The following is a 19,274-nucleotide window of genomic DNA, read 5'->3' as shown; positions in this document are numbered from 1 at the left end:
TGATATTAGATTACTAGCTAAGTTGTTTATTGATTGTAAGTTTTGTCATGTGAAAAGAGCAAGGAATACCATAGCCCTCTTGGTGGCAAGGTGGGATACAGGAAATTGTAATGAACGAATTTGTATGGACTTCTTCCCTTAAGGTTAAGACCTTAGCGAAGCTTGATTTGAATAGATCTACTGCGCTCTTTTCCTATGAAAAAGGTAATCTAATGATTCCCACCTATTTCACCCGCAACAGAAATTTATCTTTTCCCCCTCAAATTTCATCTCTCCCTCTCCCCATTTCCTCCAACCACCACCTTCCACCACTAATCTCCAATTTCTCCCTTCATCAACTCATAAATTACATCTCTCTCTTTCTCTCTCTCTCTATCTCTCTCTCTCTCTCTCTAAATTTCAATTTCCACCGTTAATGGCAACCATCGCATTCTTTGTTAGAAGCCGTCGTTGTCCCTTTTTCCCTCTCCCCTTTCTTTTTGTTTCAGTACCACCACTTTGAGGTTTTATGGTCGATTTGACTATGAAACTCTAAATCTAGAGTTTTCATGGTCTTGACTATATAAAGCCCTAATTGATTTGGTATTGGGTGGTTGGGATGGTGTTTACAAGGTAATATATATGGTTTCGCGGTGAGTGGGGAAAAGATGTAGGTGTTTTGGTGAAAAAGTACTTGTAATTTAATTAGTTATGTATCCACCGACAAGAGTTTTGGCAGAGGAGATTTTCTCCCTTCTCTATAGATTTCCGCCAAAGGAATGGTATAATAAATGACGTTTCGAGTGGGTAAAAGGTGGGTTTTTGGATCTTGGTCGTGGTGGGGATGGGGTGGGTTGAGTTGGTAAGGTGGTTTTGGTGGGGTATGAATGGGTGTGTTGTGGCTGCTGCTTATTGTTGTGGCTAGGTGTGCGTGTTAGTGGCTACTTCCGATTGGCTTGGATGGAGAGGGTGTTGGTGGTGGTGGGGTGGAGCCACTTAATTGATTAATCATCCCTACTTTCTCTCCTCAACTTGATCACATACGAAGTACCCTTTAATTTACTGGTCATACCTTAATATTTTTTGTCTTGTAGTTTGTTTCAAGGCATTTGTTACACATATTATGAAGCAAATGTAGTATATTTTTATCGGTTACATAAATTTGGTTTTAGGTTTGATGTAGAGGTGATCAACAATGACCCTACCCGATCTAGCCCAAAAAGCGTAGGCTTGGGCAAACTTAAAAATACATTTATAGTTAAAAACCCGACCCTAAAACCTGTAAAGCCCGTTTTGGCGTGACAAGCTCAACGCTTTCTACGGGTTAGGGCATGAGATTTTATACTATGACCCGCCCGAATTTTGGTCACCTCTATCATTATCATCCTTAATTCTTATGAATAAATGCTATGTATGATAATTAAAAGCGAGTATTTTTGGGCACCTAATAAAATTGTTAGGATCCAAAATGAGAATAAAGAGTTGAATGTATTAAATTATTATAGAAGTGGTATATGTTTGAGGTTTAAAAAAATTGGAAAAAGCATTATTAGGTTATTGTGGAGAGGAGAGAGTGAAGACTATTAAAAATGAAATTGGGGGGTTGGAGGGACTAGTGAGAGGTTAGTATTACCATATTGTCACAACTTTACAAAAATTGGAATAAAGCACACATATTAAATAAAGAGGAAATATTCCATTTGTGAGTATTTTACTTTTAGAGATCAATTTATTTTTACTATAAATTTTATAATATTTATGAGTTCTTTCTACTCATTTTTCATCCTTACCCGTTCTAATATATACTTTTTCGGTTTCTTTATAATGGAAACACACACTTTATCACGGTATTTAAGAAAAGTGGACATCACATGATATAATACACTTAAAATGGAGTTAAGAGGTTAGGAGTATAATCAAGTGGGCACGAGTTTTAAATAAAGGTAATAGTACAATTTTCACCATAAAACTTTTCTTTTATAGTGTTGTAACTATTGAGACATCTCCATTTTAAGAAAGTGTTGCAACTATAAAGAAACGGAGGAAGTATACATATGAAAGTTTATTGTAGGTATATTAACTTACTATATTATTCCTTTTACTTTGAAGGGCTTACGCTACTCTTTGTTTATTCACCATATTTTTAACACTCACCTATCTTTTTACACTTTTTTTTTTCTTTAGAAGTGTTTATAGAGCTTGTAGCTTATTGATGCATATTGGAGATCTGAACATTATGAGAAAGCAAATTTGAGAGTTTGATAAACAACTTATCAACAAAAGCTCTTTTTGAATAAGTTCATAATAAGAGCTATTTAAAATTAGTTTATTGAACATTTAAAACAGTTAACAATAAATTGCTAGTTACCCAACACTATTACATAAGTAGTTCATTTCAACCAATTAGACAAACTAGTTAATATCACCTGCTAGTCAAACTAATTGATACAACTAACTAGTTTATATATTATTGAACAAGGCCTCTATCCTACTCGTACTATGTATTAGATTAGCAAGATTATCTAAATTACAAAATTAGTAATTGAATCAAAAAAAATTATCAAAAGCGAAACGAATGGTTCCCTTTTTCTTTTTTTTTTTTTTTTTTTTTTTTCGTGTAAAATCTGAATAACAAAATCAAAAGTTATAAATATGACAACACATTAGCTAATTAAAATGGAAGAGCTAGCAAAGGTAATAGCATCAGCAACAACTTTCTTAGTCAACTGATGAGCTTGTTGGAAAACAAGCCTTTTGTTACTCTCTCCGTCCCATAATATAATTCCTACTTTCCTATTTTGGAGATCCAAAATGTCGTTCTTATTTTTATTTTAGGATAGTATATAAAGACCATTATATCCTCACTTTTTTTTAACTTTATTCATTGTACTTTTTAAATTATCCTTGAATTTTGCACATGCCTTGTACTTTTTTCCACTTTTTCTCTCTAATTTTTTTCTATAACTGTACTTTTCACTTTTATTAATGTACTTTATCCACTTTTTCCTCCTATTTTTTAAATACCGTGAAAAAACACAAACAAAAACTATATTATGAGACGGAGGTAGTATTATTTAAAGGCAATTTGACCAAAACTACACTTTCCAAATAAAGAACTTAGTGCTCAATACTCACGTCTGAAGCCTAGTATTTTTCCTCTAGAACTAATCTGAGGAAGAATCTTACTAATTTTAGCCCTTATAATGACTACCTGAAGAATTAGTATAGCATCTTTTCCTAGATGTGACAGTGTCTGGGCCCTATAAAATCAAATCGAAAGCTAAATAAAAGAGATATATGAACCGCTTATCTTTTATCTATTTTTGGGTAGAGCATGTGGCAATGTAATTAACCTAGATAAGGTAACCAATTGCCAGAGATATACCAGTGATATCCATCATCTATGGTACTAATTCCTATTTAGTGGTACTAATCTAGTTTATCTCTTCGTAATTATCAATTGATTGTCTGTTGAATGCTGGAATATCGTACTAATCCCACATTAAGCACAATTAGTAGTATTATATTACGTGTCTTTTACTTTGAGGTTATTTGTATTGATCTTTCTTCTTTTGCTTTATTCTTTATGTGACCAAAAAATAAATAAAGAAAAAAAAAAACACATCCATTTTAGTTATTCTCTTGAAAGCTCTCCTATTTTCTTGCTACATCCTTAATAGTATCACATTATCAAATCTTGTCTATATTCCATTTTCAATGCTAAACTTTGAGTTTATTTTTTAAAGGAGAGAAATTTAATTTTTTATGTAAAAAAAATGTGAACAGCTCGTGTTTCTGTTAACTCAAATTAACTTAATTAGTGACGTTTTTTGGGGATAGTAAGGTGTTTTATTCTTTTCGAACTCATCGATCTATGCATAAAATCGATAGATTAACTTAAAATCATCATAAATGTTTTTAAATTGATCTAAATTCAAGACAACTTATTTTTAATCAAGCATATGAGATGAATATCACTAGAATTCATTGTTATATAGAATTCATTGTTATAAAAAGAGCTGTTCAATAGAATCTAGAAAAGGAAATATTTCAAGACCCAATAATACGGAAATACTCAAATTCCACTAACCTGTTGCTAGCATATTCATAGAGCTTCCCTGTACTCGAAAAAATTATGACCCCAACTTCAGCATCACAAAGAACGCCCAATTCCTCTGACTTCTTCAACAATCCTTTCCTTCGCTTCGAAAATGTTACTTGCCTGCTTGTTGTGTTGTCGATCCTTCTAATTACAATCTTCCCTCTTCCCATATTGTTGACCAATTGCTCGAAAATCCACCTAATGTCAAAAATCACAAGAAATTCGAGTTGGGGAATGTTTCGATCAAATTGGGGAAAGAAAACATTGCAAAAAAGTGAAACATAGAAAGAAGAATTCACTCAATTCAGTATGTAATCTTACCACAAAAAGGAAGAAAAATGATTGGAATTTTTGGAACAGTTGAAGAAGTTTTGGGGGGCTAAAGAAAAAAGGGGGCAAAAAAAAAAAGAAATACAAGGCTTACTTGTAAAAAGGCAGCCAAAAGAAGAAAGAAGAAATACAAGTTGGTTGTGGTATATAGTACTTGCTGAGGTTTGCAATAATCTGGAAATTGATTTCCCTTTCCTTTGTGCTTGATTTTGATTTCAAATCGTGGTTAGTAACCATAAAAGGAAAGTATTTAGTTTTTATACGTAAATGGAAATTAAAAGGGGGACAAAAAACACTTATTTTTGGGGGTTTGTGCTCAATCACCTATAAGAATCAATTTCTATTTCATGTCATTGGCTACTAGAAGTAAAAGGGTTGTCTAGCTAATAGATCACCGACGTGTGGCATTTCCTAGGTTGCTATTTTTAGATATCTAATTATTTTGGAATTCAGACCAACTAATGACGTACGACTGCTTTCTTATTTTAATACAAACAACGACGACTGCCCCTTCTTGGTGTCTTGTTAATATGCCTTAGATGGGGTGTTTTTCATTTTATTTTTTATTTGATGGGGGGCTGCTCTACTTTTCTTGTACACGGAGTTTACACTCTACAATTATACTCTCACAAATGGAAATGTGGAAGTAGACCTGCTATGTTGCTCAGACTCGGATTGGGTATCGACGTATCGTGTTCCAACACCGCGTTATATCATCAACACTTAAAATAAAATTTCATACTCTCTTCGTTTTCTTGAGTTCTACTCAATTGTTATACCAATAGAAACCAATGAAAAGTGAATATGGAGACCATGTACATGGCTACTTTTGGTTTAAAGAATAAATTGATAGAATATGAGCTTTATCTAATATACTTGGGTCGCAAAGTGGTCAGTGGGTTTGTAGATATAAAATGAATAAAAAGTTATTGTAAATTTATAAAGTAAAGGTGAGTAAAACTAAAAAAACGAATACAAACGAAAGTGAAGTGTCAAAGGATTTGGGTGTTGTGTTGTTTTGAAGTGTCAGATTACAATAGCGTGTTGAGGTAACATAGAAGACGTTTTTGAGGATGCTCATTTGATAATTCATGGCCTATGCATTTTAGTCTTACAAGTTACATCAAGCTTCAATTGGTCATTTGGTCAAAAAGATCTTCCAACACAAATTACTTCACCAAACACAAAATTTAGGGAAGGTGAATCAACTCCCTTACCCGTTATAATACTCGGAAATCTACTTTCCCTATACTACTCAGAAGTCTATTGCTAGTAGAATTTTCATTTATGCCATTTTCTTTCATTAATTGATTAATTGAATAATTGAATACTCCATTCGTTCTTGAATAATTGACACAGTTATAGGCGCACGTGTCAATGCATTTGTCTGAACTTAAATACATATGATGAATTTTTAGTAATATAAATATGTTGTAATATCAATCAATCGATCAATCAAAGTCTTAATTTTATAAGCGGGGTTGGTTACATAGACCAAAAGTAATTATTCCATATAATCATCCACAAAAATGTTCCTCTTCCATCCCTTAAGATCAAATACTTCATTCTCATGCAAATATATTGATAATATGAAATTTATACTAATATCTATTTAACAATATGTTTTATAAAAAACGATGGTAAAAGTTAGTGTATAAATAGTAAAAATAATTCAAACGTGTCAATTATGAAGGAATGGAGAAAATATTGAAATGAAGATAATAGGATTTGGTAATGAAAATATTTTTTTTAAAAAAAAATGATGATAGTCTTAGATCGATTAAGAATGAATAAAAAAAATAGATAAGTGAGAAATGAGGATCAAAGACTAAAAGGTTAATGAAATGAGATTTTAATTTGGGAACTAGAGATGTCAATAGGGCGGGTGGTGGGGCGAGGATCCCCATACTTGTCCTGCCCCACCCTCACCCCCACCCCATACCCACATCTCTATATTTAAAAAAATAAAATTTTAAACTTTTTTACTATTTTATATTGAAAAAAAATATATATTTATAATAAAGTAGTGTATATAATACATTGTTTTATATACACTAATGTTTAAAAATTTTAAAAGTGTAACATTAACAATTTTTTTTTTAATTATAATCTATATTATGCAGTATTGTATTTGAGAGGCGGGTTTTGGATGGGGATTTGGTAGGGGTGGATATCCAATTTGGGGGGGGGGGTAGGACGGGGATGGGTTTGGAATTGTACCTGCCGGGGCGGAATGGGGATGAGAATGTGGATGAAAATGTTAGATTGTAGGGGTGAATGTTCGGTTTGTGGTATGGTTTATAGCCCAACTGAAATCAAATCACATTGATTCGGTTTTGGGATTTTCCGAACCACACCGCACTATATTACTATTTAAACCGAACCAAACCACACCGTTTTAAATTCGGTTTTTCAAAAGAAAACCGAACCACACCGAAATTTTTCATCCTCTTCCGTTTTGCTCCATCTAACTGGTCATTCACTTCAACATCGCCCACATTGGTTGACATTCTAGGTCATAAAAAAAAAAACACAAATTTTGTTATTCTTTGGCTATATATATGTAGGATAGAAATTAGTATCGGACTAGGCTATAATTTGGATATAGGCCATAAATCGGTTTGGTTTTGGTTTTTGGTTTTTCATACCAAACCATATTAATTTGGTTTTGGGATTCCTCAAACCGCACCGAACCATATTAGAAAAAAAACCGCACCACATTTCTTATTCGGTTTGGTTTGCGGTTTGGTCCGGATTTAAACCGCATTAGTTTCACCCCTTTTAGCAGTATCTTAAACCATTAAACTATGTCCCCCAAGATCGACATCTCAGCTTGATAGTAATCGCCATCAAAACTGGTTTCTTTTTTCCATAAATTGTTTTTCGTCGAAACAAATGGAGGCTTAGTCTCTTGGACAAAATTTAGAAATCTACCCTATATTCGTATCTCTCACGAGTCTTGATCTCATGTGCCCCTCCTTCCTTGGCTTTGAAAACACTTGTAAATGACTTTCATTTGAAAATTTATCCTGCACAAAGTTACTTTAGTTTACTACTCCCCCTTCTGTAGTATTTTTTTTAATGTTAGCAATAGAAAACAGCTTATAGGTCTGTGTGGTGGTGTGGTCTGAAGAGAAGTTTAACAGAACCGAAATATTATGCAAAAGGTTATTTTGATGCAAAGGCCAAGGCCTATTTATTTGCGCCACTGTTGCTATTGCTAATATGTTAGTTATTCTGTTGCTTGATCTTGGAAACAGAGTCGTCCCCTGGCTGTCCCTTCACATTATACATAAATATTTCCATGCGAGCAGTACGTAGTAAGAAGATTATCTGTTGTGGTGTATTACTACTATCTGTAGCTGTATTAAATTTGGTACATTTTCAACCAAAAAAAATGGCTAGAATTTAGCAGCTGTTACATAGTAGTTGATTTGATTTAGAAGGCAGCAACCCTTCTTCTGCAACCCTGTAACCCTGCACTATATAAAGGGGCAAGAAAGGAAGCCTCCAAAGTATCGTTAGTTCCCTAAATGATGAGGGAATTCAGAACTGCTTAGTTTTGGGTTACGTTTAGGGAAGAATTCAGTGAGACTACAGGGCATATGTGTCGATGCTTTTGGGATCAAGAGGTCTGAATTTCGGAAAACCCAATACGTGTTTTCTCTTCCAGAGGTGCCACCATACAGAGATGGTGAAGGTGATATTGCAGATTTGCAGGGGAGGGGGAATTGAATTCTGACCTGCATGCTGGTGATGCGGATTGAAGTTAGAAGAGGGGGGTTAAACTAATTCTAATCTTCCTTGGCTCTTGAACAATCTAAGGATATGTAAGGATATTACTAGGGAGTATATCACTTATTAGTCCACTAATAGCATGCCTATAGTCGTCTTGCTTCCAATATTTAGAATCATTCCCAAGGGAAAAAAAAAAAGTTACTAGCGTTATAAGTAGTGTCGCTTATTTTACAAAACTACATGTAGTTTTATTATCATCATCATTATTTGCCACACAAATTGTGATGGTCTTATTATAGTTGTTTACTAGCTTCTTCTTCTTCTTCTTCTTCTTTATTTTTTTTTTTTTTTTTTTTTTTTTTTTTAGTTTTCTAGCTCTTTCACTTCTTTATCGCTCTTAATATATTGCCAATATGGATTCATAATTAGATGTGGCTAAAGATATCTCTTCGTTGTGTCATGTTGTGTCTTGTGTCAAGCCCATGTGTCTTAACTTATTTATAGGCAACCTAGCACTTTTCAAGTCCCGTATTTCACTTATCCTATCGCGATTTTATTTTTTTAACACAATGTGCCCTAATATACACTCGGTTTCCACATATTTTATTGTTCTGCCTGTACTCTCATTTTTTATAAAGAAGATTGTTTAAAACACAATCAACTTTGAATTGTACCTGTAATTTTATTATAAGCTGATCAAATAATACTAGTACTATTTGGCAGTTGGACTTGTTATTGGTAGTCGAGAAACCTTCCTCTTTTAGTCTATAAGGAACAGATGGTCTTCATGGAAATTGTAGCCAGGGCCCTAATTCTTATGCTAAATATGGGAACTTCCCTTTGTGTTAGTATCTTTTTCAAGAAAAAAAAGGTCCAACTTGCATGTTGCAAGTGGGTAGAATTAGCTGCTTAGGCCCAATTATTCAACACTTATTATAATGTAGATTAGGACTCCACTAATTATGGGTTATCCAACATTGAAATTGTTATTAATAATGTCTTTCCAACTGAAACCGGCATTAAATAGCCAAGTTGCAATATAGTACAAGTTTCCTGATTTTGAAAAAGATCTAGATTCCTTGACATCATGGTAGGTTACTTTAACTTTCTTAATTTTTTTTACCAATAATTTGATGTTTAGGATTAGCAATTCTACTTGAGAATACAAGTAATATCATTTGACAAATCAAAGAAGTATTAATCAACAAATTATAATGGGCTGATCCTGGTCCAATTCTTCACCATTCAACCCGTTGAGACGTTCCCTATAGAGCATCTGGTATGTTGCTCATTGGGTGTCTCAACACTCTCAATAGAGATGCAAAGACGAATGTTGTTGTGAATTGTGTTTATGTTTTTGGTGGAGCACAAAATCTGTATGCAAATAGAATGTGTGAAAATTTGTGGTTACCTCTTCAGTTTTACAAAATTTCTGTATAATCCTCATTTTATTTGCAAAAATACGTCAAATGATATTAATGTGATAGAAAAAGTTAATACGTAGTAGTTATTTGATACATTTACCCTTAATTGTAAAGTTTAGTTTTTTTAATTTTATTTTATTTTTATTTTTTATTTTTTTTTTTTTATTTTATTATTAATAATTTTTTTGGGATTGTAATCAAGCTCATCATTATTATTCTAAATTCTAAGTTCGCTCAATCAATGTATCTAAAGGCTGAATGGCAAAGACATGATCACACGAGAAAGTAAATGTACTTGCGAATAGCCTAACATACAACTTGCGAATAAAACATGCTCATTAGTAAAATTTGTAATAGAAGTACAAAGGATGTAGTTGTGACTCAATTATAATTATTCCTTTTGTGTCAAAAAGGAGTACTCAAATGTTATTATTGCATATTTATCCAAGAGCAAAGAAGTGCAAAAGAGACTATAACTAAAAAGTAAAAAGGTGAAAACATTTACTTATTGGTTTGGTCCATACCTTTATACTTTGGGTAAGAGTGTAAAACTATTAACTAAGTCCAATATGAACATGTAGACATGTAGTTGTAACTTATAAGTTGTAACAAAGAAAACATGATATAGAAAAACAATATCACGTCCTTAGTCCTTACTAATTAATACGGAATACTCCGTAAATGCCATATTCTGTACCAACATATGTTGTATTATTCTTGATGCACTACACTTGTGTTTGTGTCTTAATGATACTTTATACTTAATTCCCCATTTAATACTCTTACGATTTAATTTTAATACACCATTGTAGGAAAAAAAAAAAAAACACCATTGTGTCTTCACGTTTGAAGCAAAATCTCCCTGGTGCATGCAATGAGTAGACACGGCGATTGCCCTCCAAGGGTTATATAACAAAACTTTTAATTGTGCAATCGAATAAGGAGAGATTGGGACTCACACTTGCAAGTAAAGAAAAAGTTTTCTTTTGAGAAGAGAATTGAAACAAATTTGTACCAAAATTAAATCTATAAATCACTACCAAGTATGAGATTGAGAAGGAGAACTACCTGGCTGTTGTGGAGCAAAATAGGAATAGTTTGCAACTTAAAAATTAGTTGGCCTTCTGATAAATCGATAATTGAGATGATATATAAACTAGACTCTAAGTTACATCTTGAGCCAAAAAAATAAAAGAAAGACGTATCAGTGTATCAACTTGCAATTTAATGGCACAAAATATAAAATCCACATATATAAATCTAGCAAAACTCCAATGCTTCACCAATGTGGATATGATAAAAGGGTTTTGAGAATGAAAACGTGTTATACTCCAACAATTTTTTTTTGTTCATAATTAATTTAAGACAAGTGTTATGTAAGATGAATAACATACTAAGTATTATGCTCAATATTCAATACTGCATTTTTTTTAATCCACATGTTTAATTTTATTAAGATACATGTTTATTTTATTATATGCATGTATATTAAATTTCAATATTTCATATACCATACTATCTTTGAAAATCGTACCTTTATATAAAAATAAAAAAAATAAAAAATTATTCTTCCACACCTAATTTTCTTATTGAAACACATGCATGTTCTTTTATCAAAGTTACATGTTGAACCAATTAAATCACGTTGGACTAAATATTGGGTCGAAAATGGTGAATCTATAAAAAATGATATAGGTCGGCAAAAGCTATAGCAATTGGCAATTCTACATTGTTTCCTAGCCAAAGCCTTCAGCTTTCTGGTCTTGACCAAAATTATAAACTGTACTTTTTGTTAATTATTTTAATGTGTAATTAGGTTTAAATAAATAAGGCCTTAACAATGTGTCATCTGTAAGAACTTTATTTGCTTATTAGATTGCCAGAAAAATCCTTAAGCTCACTGCTTCTTGAAGCCTCGGCGTGTCATCCTTTTGAAATGACACGTGGTTGCTTTGTGGTGCATGGTATGAATCAAGTTTAAAATAATCTAAGTGTTTGTTTGGTTCAACATGGGAAATAAATTCCCACTTGTAATCATATATTATGGAAAGTTATTTTCCTTGATAATTGCATAAAAATTGTACAAAAGTGTTTGGTTGACATCATGGAAATTAGTATTTCTTAGGAAATAACTTCCTATGCATTGTAGGAATTCACTCACCTGGGGGATTTGGAGAGTTATTTCCCATGTTACGTGGGAATTTACGTACATTCCCCTTGAAAATTTTATTTCCTACGAAATTTCTAACCAAACACAACATATTTTAGCTATTGCCTAGGAATTTCCATTTCCAAGGAAAATACCTTCCAACTAAACAAGCACTAATTGTCTATTTGCCTTCGAGTAAGTAGAGTCTAGAGATGTCTCAAAATAAAATAAAAAATATAAAAAACATTCTAATTTTTAATTTAAAAAGGGTAAGGAGTACCCTAACCAAATCAATTTCTCAACCCTTATGGGTTTTTTAGTCCAGTATTTCTGAGTCAGGTGCTTAAGAGTAAAGAAGAGAGTCAGGTAATCTTTAGTAGGATTCGAGCTCCAAACCTCTAGAATCTGATGTATGAACCTACCAAGTGAGCCAACACTTTGTTGGTAAGCTTGCTTATCTACAATGTAATAAGTTAGGATATGTTTTTTTTTAAAAAAAAATATATATTATACTACCTCCGTTCCTGAAAGTTCGACTCACTTACTATTCATGTAGTCAAAATAAAATAACTTTGACCACATTTTATGATTTATACAATCAAAATAATTTAACAAGTTTGATCATATTTGATTCCCCTTATGATAAATTTTTCAAATATCAACTTTTTAAAAATTTTACTTATACATAGTCGAAGTTATTAATGGTCAAATATGTGCATTGGAGACTGTGCAAATGCAAAGTGAGTCGAACTTTCATGAATGGAGGGAGTACATACATTCTCCGTCGTTATTTATTTGCTCCATTTTTTTTTAAGTATATAAGAAGAAAAAAAATTAATGGTGAAACATTTTTAAAAAATAAAAAATAATTAATAAGAAACAAGGGAGTACATAAATATTTTATCCGCAATATTATACGGACTTTTACCGAAGAAGTATGATGTTTAATCTTATTAGTTATAAATTAATTAACAATAGATTTGAAAACTACTTAAAAGTTAGTTGAAGAAAGAGAATTTTCGTAGTCCCTAGGTTAGGGTTTCGTAGTCCTTGTCCTAGAGTTTGGTTCTGTGTTTTCTTTTCGATTTTTCCCTGTGATTTCAATTTTGTGTTCGATTTTGCATAATCGATTGTAGTATGGAGTCTGATTTGATCAAGGATTGGGAGAAGTTCAAGTTAACTGATGAGGAGAGTGCGGTGGTCGGGAACAATAATGAGGAATCTGATGTTGGTAGTGGTTCGAAAGGCCAGATTAATTTGGTGCTTGTCGGCAAATTGTGGACAGTGAAAACGTTCAGCGCCGAGGCGATGAAAAGGACACTTGCTACGATTTGGAGACTCAATGATAATATCGCAATAAAATCGGTGGATACAAATCTTTTTGTTTTCCAATCCTTCAAGGTGGAGGACAACGAGAGGATCATGGAAGGGAGGCCATGGTTTTTTGATGGAAATTTACTTATGTTGAAGGAAATACAAGGTGAGGAACAGCCATCCGAAGTTGAATTTCACAATTCCCCAATGTGGATTCTTCTATTCGATATCCTTTTTCAATAAGCGATGCTCGTCGTTTATGTATGACATTGGTGAGTCCCTAGGAGGTTTTGTGGAATTAGATGATTCTAATCCACTTGGCTGGAGTGAATATATGCGCGTGAAAATTATGGTGGATGTTCGAAGGCCTTTGCGACGTGGTATTTTCATTGCAGGAGAAGCGAGCAAACCTAAATGGGTTAATATAAAATACGAAAGACTCGGGGATTTTCGCTTTTTTTTTTTGTGGCAGACTAAATCATATAGATAAAGAATGCCAAGCTAAGGAGGAGGATGGTGATGAAATTGGTGAGATTGTTTACTATTACGGGACATGGCTAAGAGCATCCCCATAAAAACCCTCAATGAAAACATATGCTGTTAGGGAGAAGGAACGAGTTTGGTTTGAGAAATTGGGTGCAATTCGAGGAGTGGAAGGTTTGAGTTCAAGCAATGCTAAGCATATTAAGCTTGCACCAGTGGAGTTGCTAGAAAATTGTATTTTGAGGCTACAAAGGCTGTTGATGATGAACCAATGAAGGTGGCTAGAGAGGTCACTTTGACAAGGGTTTTTGTCGCTCAACACAATAAGAATGTCTTGCGACTCAAGAGCGTTTCTGATGCGGAGAAAGAGAATGAAGTTGCTGCAAAGGAGGGGGATATAAGAAGCGTGCAGGATGGGGTGGAAAAGGGGGGTCTCCAGTAGAATGAAGGGAGGGGAAATTAATGTAAGGGGTTGGCTTGAAAATGAGAGTGGGAAAAATGGAGATGCAGGTGAAGTGACGTCGGTGGGTTGTATTTTAAATCAAGGAGGTAATGTTGGGATTAGGGAGTTAGTGGGGCAAGATGCAAATGTGGGTGGAGGTAGTAGTGGGGCTAGGAAGTGGAAAAGAATTTGTCGAATGGAGGAGGGCTATGTGGGTGCTGGGGATATGTCTGGGGTAGGGGATGATTGGTAAGAGGGGAGGGGCCTGTTAAAAAAGAAAAGAAGTGCGAAGGAGATTGAATTGGGGCCGGGGTTGGAGAAGCGAAGGAAGTTAGTTGGTGACAATATCACTGGTGACAGTATTAACCAAGTAGGGGGTGATGGTGATGACCATGCCCCGAACACCAATGAAACTTTTAAGTGGGAACGTTCGGGGGATTGGCAACCCTTGGACCGAGAGAACCCTCCGGGACTTGTGTTGGAGGGAGAGGCCGAATGTAGTTTTTTTGATGGAGATGAAAATAAATGAGGGTGTTTTAGAAAAAATAAAAAGGAGGAGTGGCTTTGATAATGGTTTGTGTATGAGTAGTAATGGGAGATCGGGTGGGATGGGTTTTTGGTGGCATGATGTGAATGTGAATGTCAATCTTATTCGACACACCACTTTGCTATAGATGTGTGCAATAGGGAGGGTGTTCCTTGTTGGCGAGCTTTTGGTATTTATGGGTGGTCGAAGAGTACTAACAAATATAAGACTTGGGAATTGATGAAAAATTTTAAAAATTCTTGTGATATCCCATGTCTTATGTTTAGCGATTTTAACGAGATAGTGAGCATGTCGGAGAAGGAAGGTGGTGCGGTGAGAAGGGAGTCTTGTATGGATGCGTTTAGGGATGCCATTGATTGCTGTGGGTGATAAGTGGTTTATTTGACCACTTATTGTGTAAATTTAAACCCGATTTTGCGATCATTTCCCCTCTTTCTAACCCAATTTTGAATGAAAATGTTTTTTCTCGGCTTTCCCCCCCTCTTGGTTTGTGTTTGTCCATGTTTTGCAGGTCTATGAGCTCAATTAGGCAGGCTTTCGGTGCATGAATCGTGTTTAAGACAAGAGGATTGAAGATTGGAGAGGGCGCTCCAGGGGAGCGGGCGTGCCCCTCTCATGGAGCGGGCGCTCCTCGACTCTAGCTACATTCTGCCCAAGTTCAGGTGCTGTTAGGAGCGGGCGTGCACCTCTCATGGAGCGGGCGCTCCTCCCTTTGAAGATTGAATCTGCCCATGCTGCTGGAACAGGGGAGCGGGCGTGCATCATGTGAGGAGCGGGCGCTCCTCCCTGACACTTTCAAATCTGATCCTTCATTGAAGCATTCTGGAGAGGGCGTGCAGCCGAAAGGAGCGGGCGCTCCCAGCTTAGGAGCGGGCGCTCCTCATTGTGGAGCGGGCGCTCCTCGCTGGGAATCCGTTTTCTTTTGACGGATTTCCCTATGTGTTTCGGGGAGTATAAATACTTCCCCTTTAGCTCATTTAGAAAAGGGGGACAGTAGCCTAGTTTTCAGAAACCTCTCTTAGTTTGAAACATTCCTTAGGATTAATTTAGCTTAGTTTTCATCAAATCAAATCATTGTATTAGTGAAATTCAAGAATTATTCTCAAAGTTTGGCAATTTGTATTCAACATTTGAAGCTTCAATTAGTAATTTCTCCAACCTTCTTCCTTTTAATTTCAGATTTTATTTGGTATTTGCATGTTATTTAAATCTTCCTAGTTCTTGGTAATTTGTTATTGGATGATAGTTATTTCAATTGTTAACCACTTTTCCCCAATTATTGAAGTATTTAGAACCCTAATTCTTGATTGCATGTTGATAAACATGAGTTGTGAGTAGTCTTCTTGCTAGGGGTTGGGTGAAGCTCGACCTTTTGGGTTAACTATGCAAATGTGGGAGAAGCATTGATGTTTGAATTGCAATTAAATTGATTATATGAGATTGCTTGTTAGTTCCTCATGATAGGTTTAGCTACCCTTGACTAAGGAGCTTGATAGTATGATATGCCTAATTTGACATGGAAGTGTAAATTGAGTACGTCATTACTTATTGTAATTTGATTATGTATCATCTATTGCTAAACTAATGAGGAATCTAAGTTTAGTAGTGTGAGTTGTTTTCTAATTGCATGAGGTTGATTTTACATATAGTCCTTGCTATATCTTGTCTATTTTACTCCCCGTTTGCCTATTTGCCTTGGTTGAGTGGATCTCATTCCCTAGTATCTTTAATTCATTGATTTAGAACCATAGTTTGTTTGTCTTCTTGACGAACCCCAATTCACCAATTGACTTCGAGTTAGCTTAAGTGTAAAGATCTTTGGCAATCATATCCCGTTCCTTGTGGACCGAACTCTTACTTGTCATTATGCTTGGTTTGTAAGGTGTTTGTTAATAAATGTGTTTGATTGAGTGTGGAATGTACGACCGTTCCAACGCCCATCAAAATGGCGCCGTCGCCGGGGAACGGTGTTGTTGATAGCTAATTGATTACTTGAGTCTAGTTCACCATAAAAAAATTTCAAAAAGATTGTTTCTTTTTGGCTACACTTGTAGCCTTGGTACTAATTGCGTTTGTTGAGAGTGTATGCGCAGAACTCATAACAGGATCTTGGTACCTTACGATCCCGAGATTGAGCAAACTTATAGAAGGAGAAAAAGAGCCGGTTCTAGGCCGTTTACTACTCCCCCAGCTAGAGAGACCAATTTCGAGGAGGATCGAGATCAAATGGGTGACGCGGAACCACCACCTCAAAGACCTTTAAAGGAGTTGGGAACTCCGGGAGCTTATAGAGCTTCAAGCGGCATTGCTCCACCCGTTACTCAAGCCAATGACTTCGAGATTCGGCCCGCAATGATTAATTTGATTGAAAGGAGGCAATATAGTGGAGCAAAACATGAGAGCCCTCTTGCACACTTGAACGAGTTCGAAAAATATTGCAAAACGATCAAGGTAAATGGGGTAACTCAAGAGTTTGTGAGACTAAAGTTGTTTCCTTTTTCTTTGATAGGAAGGGCTCTTGAATGGCTTGAGAAGGAGGTGAGGCCTAACTCCTTGAGAACTTGGGACGAGGTCACCACGGCTTTGTTAGGAAGATTCTATTCCCAAAAGAAGACGGCCGAGGCAAGAGCTTTGATCCAAGGTTTCCGTCAAAAAGCTAGTGAAACCATTTATGAAGCATGGGAACGATACAAGGAATATCAAAGGGAGTGCCCTCATCATGGCATTCCGTCATATCAAGTGCTTCAAATTTTCTATGGGGGCTTGAGCCCACAAGGAAAGACTAGCTTGGATGCAGGAGCGGGTGGCCCGATTATGAACAAGACGGAGGAGCAAGTCATAGAGATAATTGAGGATGTGGTGAGGCACCACATGGATTGGCAAGAAGGAGAGAGAGATTCTCTAAACAAGGGAGGAAATGCGGTTTACTCCGTTGATCACCTTAATGCCATCAACAATTTGACCTCCCAAATCGCCAACCTTGGAAAGGAGATGACGTCCATTAAGGCAAAACTAGAGACCTCTAGTTCAACACAAGAGCATCCCTCCCAATCTAAGGGGAGAGGTATGAATTCTAACTCTTCTCCCTCTACTTCTAATAACATGCCTCATGGATGTTTGTTTTGTGAAAATTGTGGGTCTTATGACCATGATACCTCTTCTTGTAATTATGATTTCCAACCCCAACCCCAATACGAAGATGGTAATGAAAATGAAAATGAACAAGTCAATGCCTTGTCTTATGATAATAGACATAGGAATGATAATCAAAGATACTTACCACCAAATAGAAGAGAACAAGAGGGGAATTCCTATAACCAAAGAGGAAATGATTACGATTACCATAATCAAAATCAATGTGGAAATAGGAACCAAAGGGACCAAAATCCCCAAGGTAACTACAACCAACAAGGTGGTTATGGTAACCATAATCATAATAATCAAGGAAACTATGGGAATCAAGGGCAATTTCACCAAGGAGGAAACTCTAATAATCGGAACAATTGGAACAACAATAATAATAGAGGTTCTTCAAATCAAAATGCGTCCAATTCGAATGTTAGAGGTAATAGGGCTTCCCAAGACAACCACTATGCACAAGCACCACATAGTAGGTCTAGCTTGGAGGAAATGATGGAAAATCAAACTAAAATGTTCAATTCTTTCATGGCCTCAAGTGAAAAGAAATTTAGTGAAGTGATGACCCATAATAAAATGCTAGAGACACAAATTTCACAATTGGCCAATGCTTTGAAGGAAGGGACTAGCACTTCTAAACTACCACCCCAAGGACTAGATCCTAAGAGGCCTGTAAATGTTATATCAACAAGGAGTGGTAAAGTTTTGGAAGAAAGTGTTCCTAAAAAAAGCAATGAGAGAATGAACATGAGTGAGCCTCCCTTTAAAAGTGATTCTAAACAAGAGAGAGAGCAAAACCATGAGAATGAAAAGGAGAAAGAATGTGAGAAAGAAAAAGAATTTGAGAAAGAGAAAGATTTTGAAAAAGAGAGTGAAGAGAGAAGAGAAAAAGAGAGAGAAACAAAACAATTGCAAAAACTACCATATCCTCACAAATTTGTTAGAAACAAATTAGATGTGCAATTTGGAAAATTTCTTGAAACATTGAAACAAATTCACCTTTCAATTCCTTTTACCGATGCTATTAAGCAAATGCCTAACTATGCTAGGTTTTTGAAAGATATTTTGAGTGGAAGGAGAAAGTGTGAATTGGTTGAAACGGTGAGTCTCACCGAGAATTGTAGTGCAATTATCATGAACAAGATGCCACCCAAATTAAAAGACCCCGGTAACTTTTCTATCCCATGTGCAATATACAAGATGCAAATTGATAATGCTTTGTGTGACCTAGGGGCTAGTGTTAGCCTAATGCCATACTCGGTATACCAAAGACTTGGTATAGGGGAACTTCTACCCACCAACATCACCCTACAATTGGCCGATCGCTCTATTAAATTCCCAAAGGGTAAGGTAGAGGATGTTCCTCTAAGAGTGGGGAAGTTTGTAATCCCGGTGGATTTTGTTGTGTTAGAGATGGATGAAGATGTTAACATTCCAATAATTCTAGGAAGACCTTTTCTTGCTACTTCGGGTGCTTTAATAGATGTTCAAAGTGCTAAAATTTCACTAAAAGTAGGAGATGAGGTGATAGAATTTGATTTGAATGAGAGCATGAAATATCCAAGCTCTAGTCTTGATAATTGCATGATGATTGATACTATTGATTCTATTGTAACTTCTATGCATGA

General features: G+C 35.4%; 1 protein-coding gene across 4 annotated transcripts in view; it reads right to left on the bottom strand.

Annotated features, from left to right (window-relative positions):
• The window catches only part of LOC110709833 (MADS-box transcription factor 23-like), a 31,139-nt gene extending 25,465 nt beyond the window's left edge, over positions 1–5,674 (bottom strand). For 2 of the 4 annotated variants that reach the window (XR_002509041.1, XM_021888090.1), the window contains exons 1-2: positions 4,506–5,674; positions 4,070–4,279 (exon numbers count right to left, since the gene is read on the bottom strand). Coding sequence is in view for 3 of the 4 variants with exons in the window: in XM_021888090.1 (XP_021743782.1) it covers positions 4,070–4,279; positions 4,506–4,648 (353 nt within the window). In the remaining variant the exon portion in view is untranslated. Of the gene's footprint in view, positions 1–4,069; positions 4,280–4,402 lie in introns of all 4 variants that reach the window. The other 2 variants (XM_021888091.1, XM_021888092.1) reach the window with 2 other exon arrangements.
• Positions 5,675–19,274: the final 13,600 nt, after the last annotated feature.

The sequence above is a fragment of the Chenopodium quinoa genome, unplaced genomic scaffold (assembly GCF_001683475.1).
Source record: "Chenopodium quinoa cultivar QQ74 unplaced genomic scaffold, ASM168347v1, whole genome shotgun sequence".
Lineage (NCBI taxonomy): Eukaryota > Viridiplantae > Streptophyta > Magnoliopsida > Caryophyllales > Amaranthaceae > Chenopodium > Chenopodium quinoa.
The sequence above is the reverse complement of the archived record's forward strand: the minus strand, read 5'-3'. Positions and strand labels throughout refer to the sequence as shown.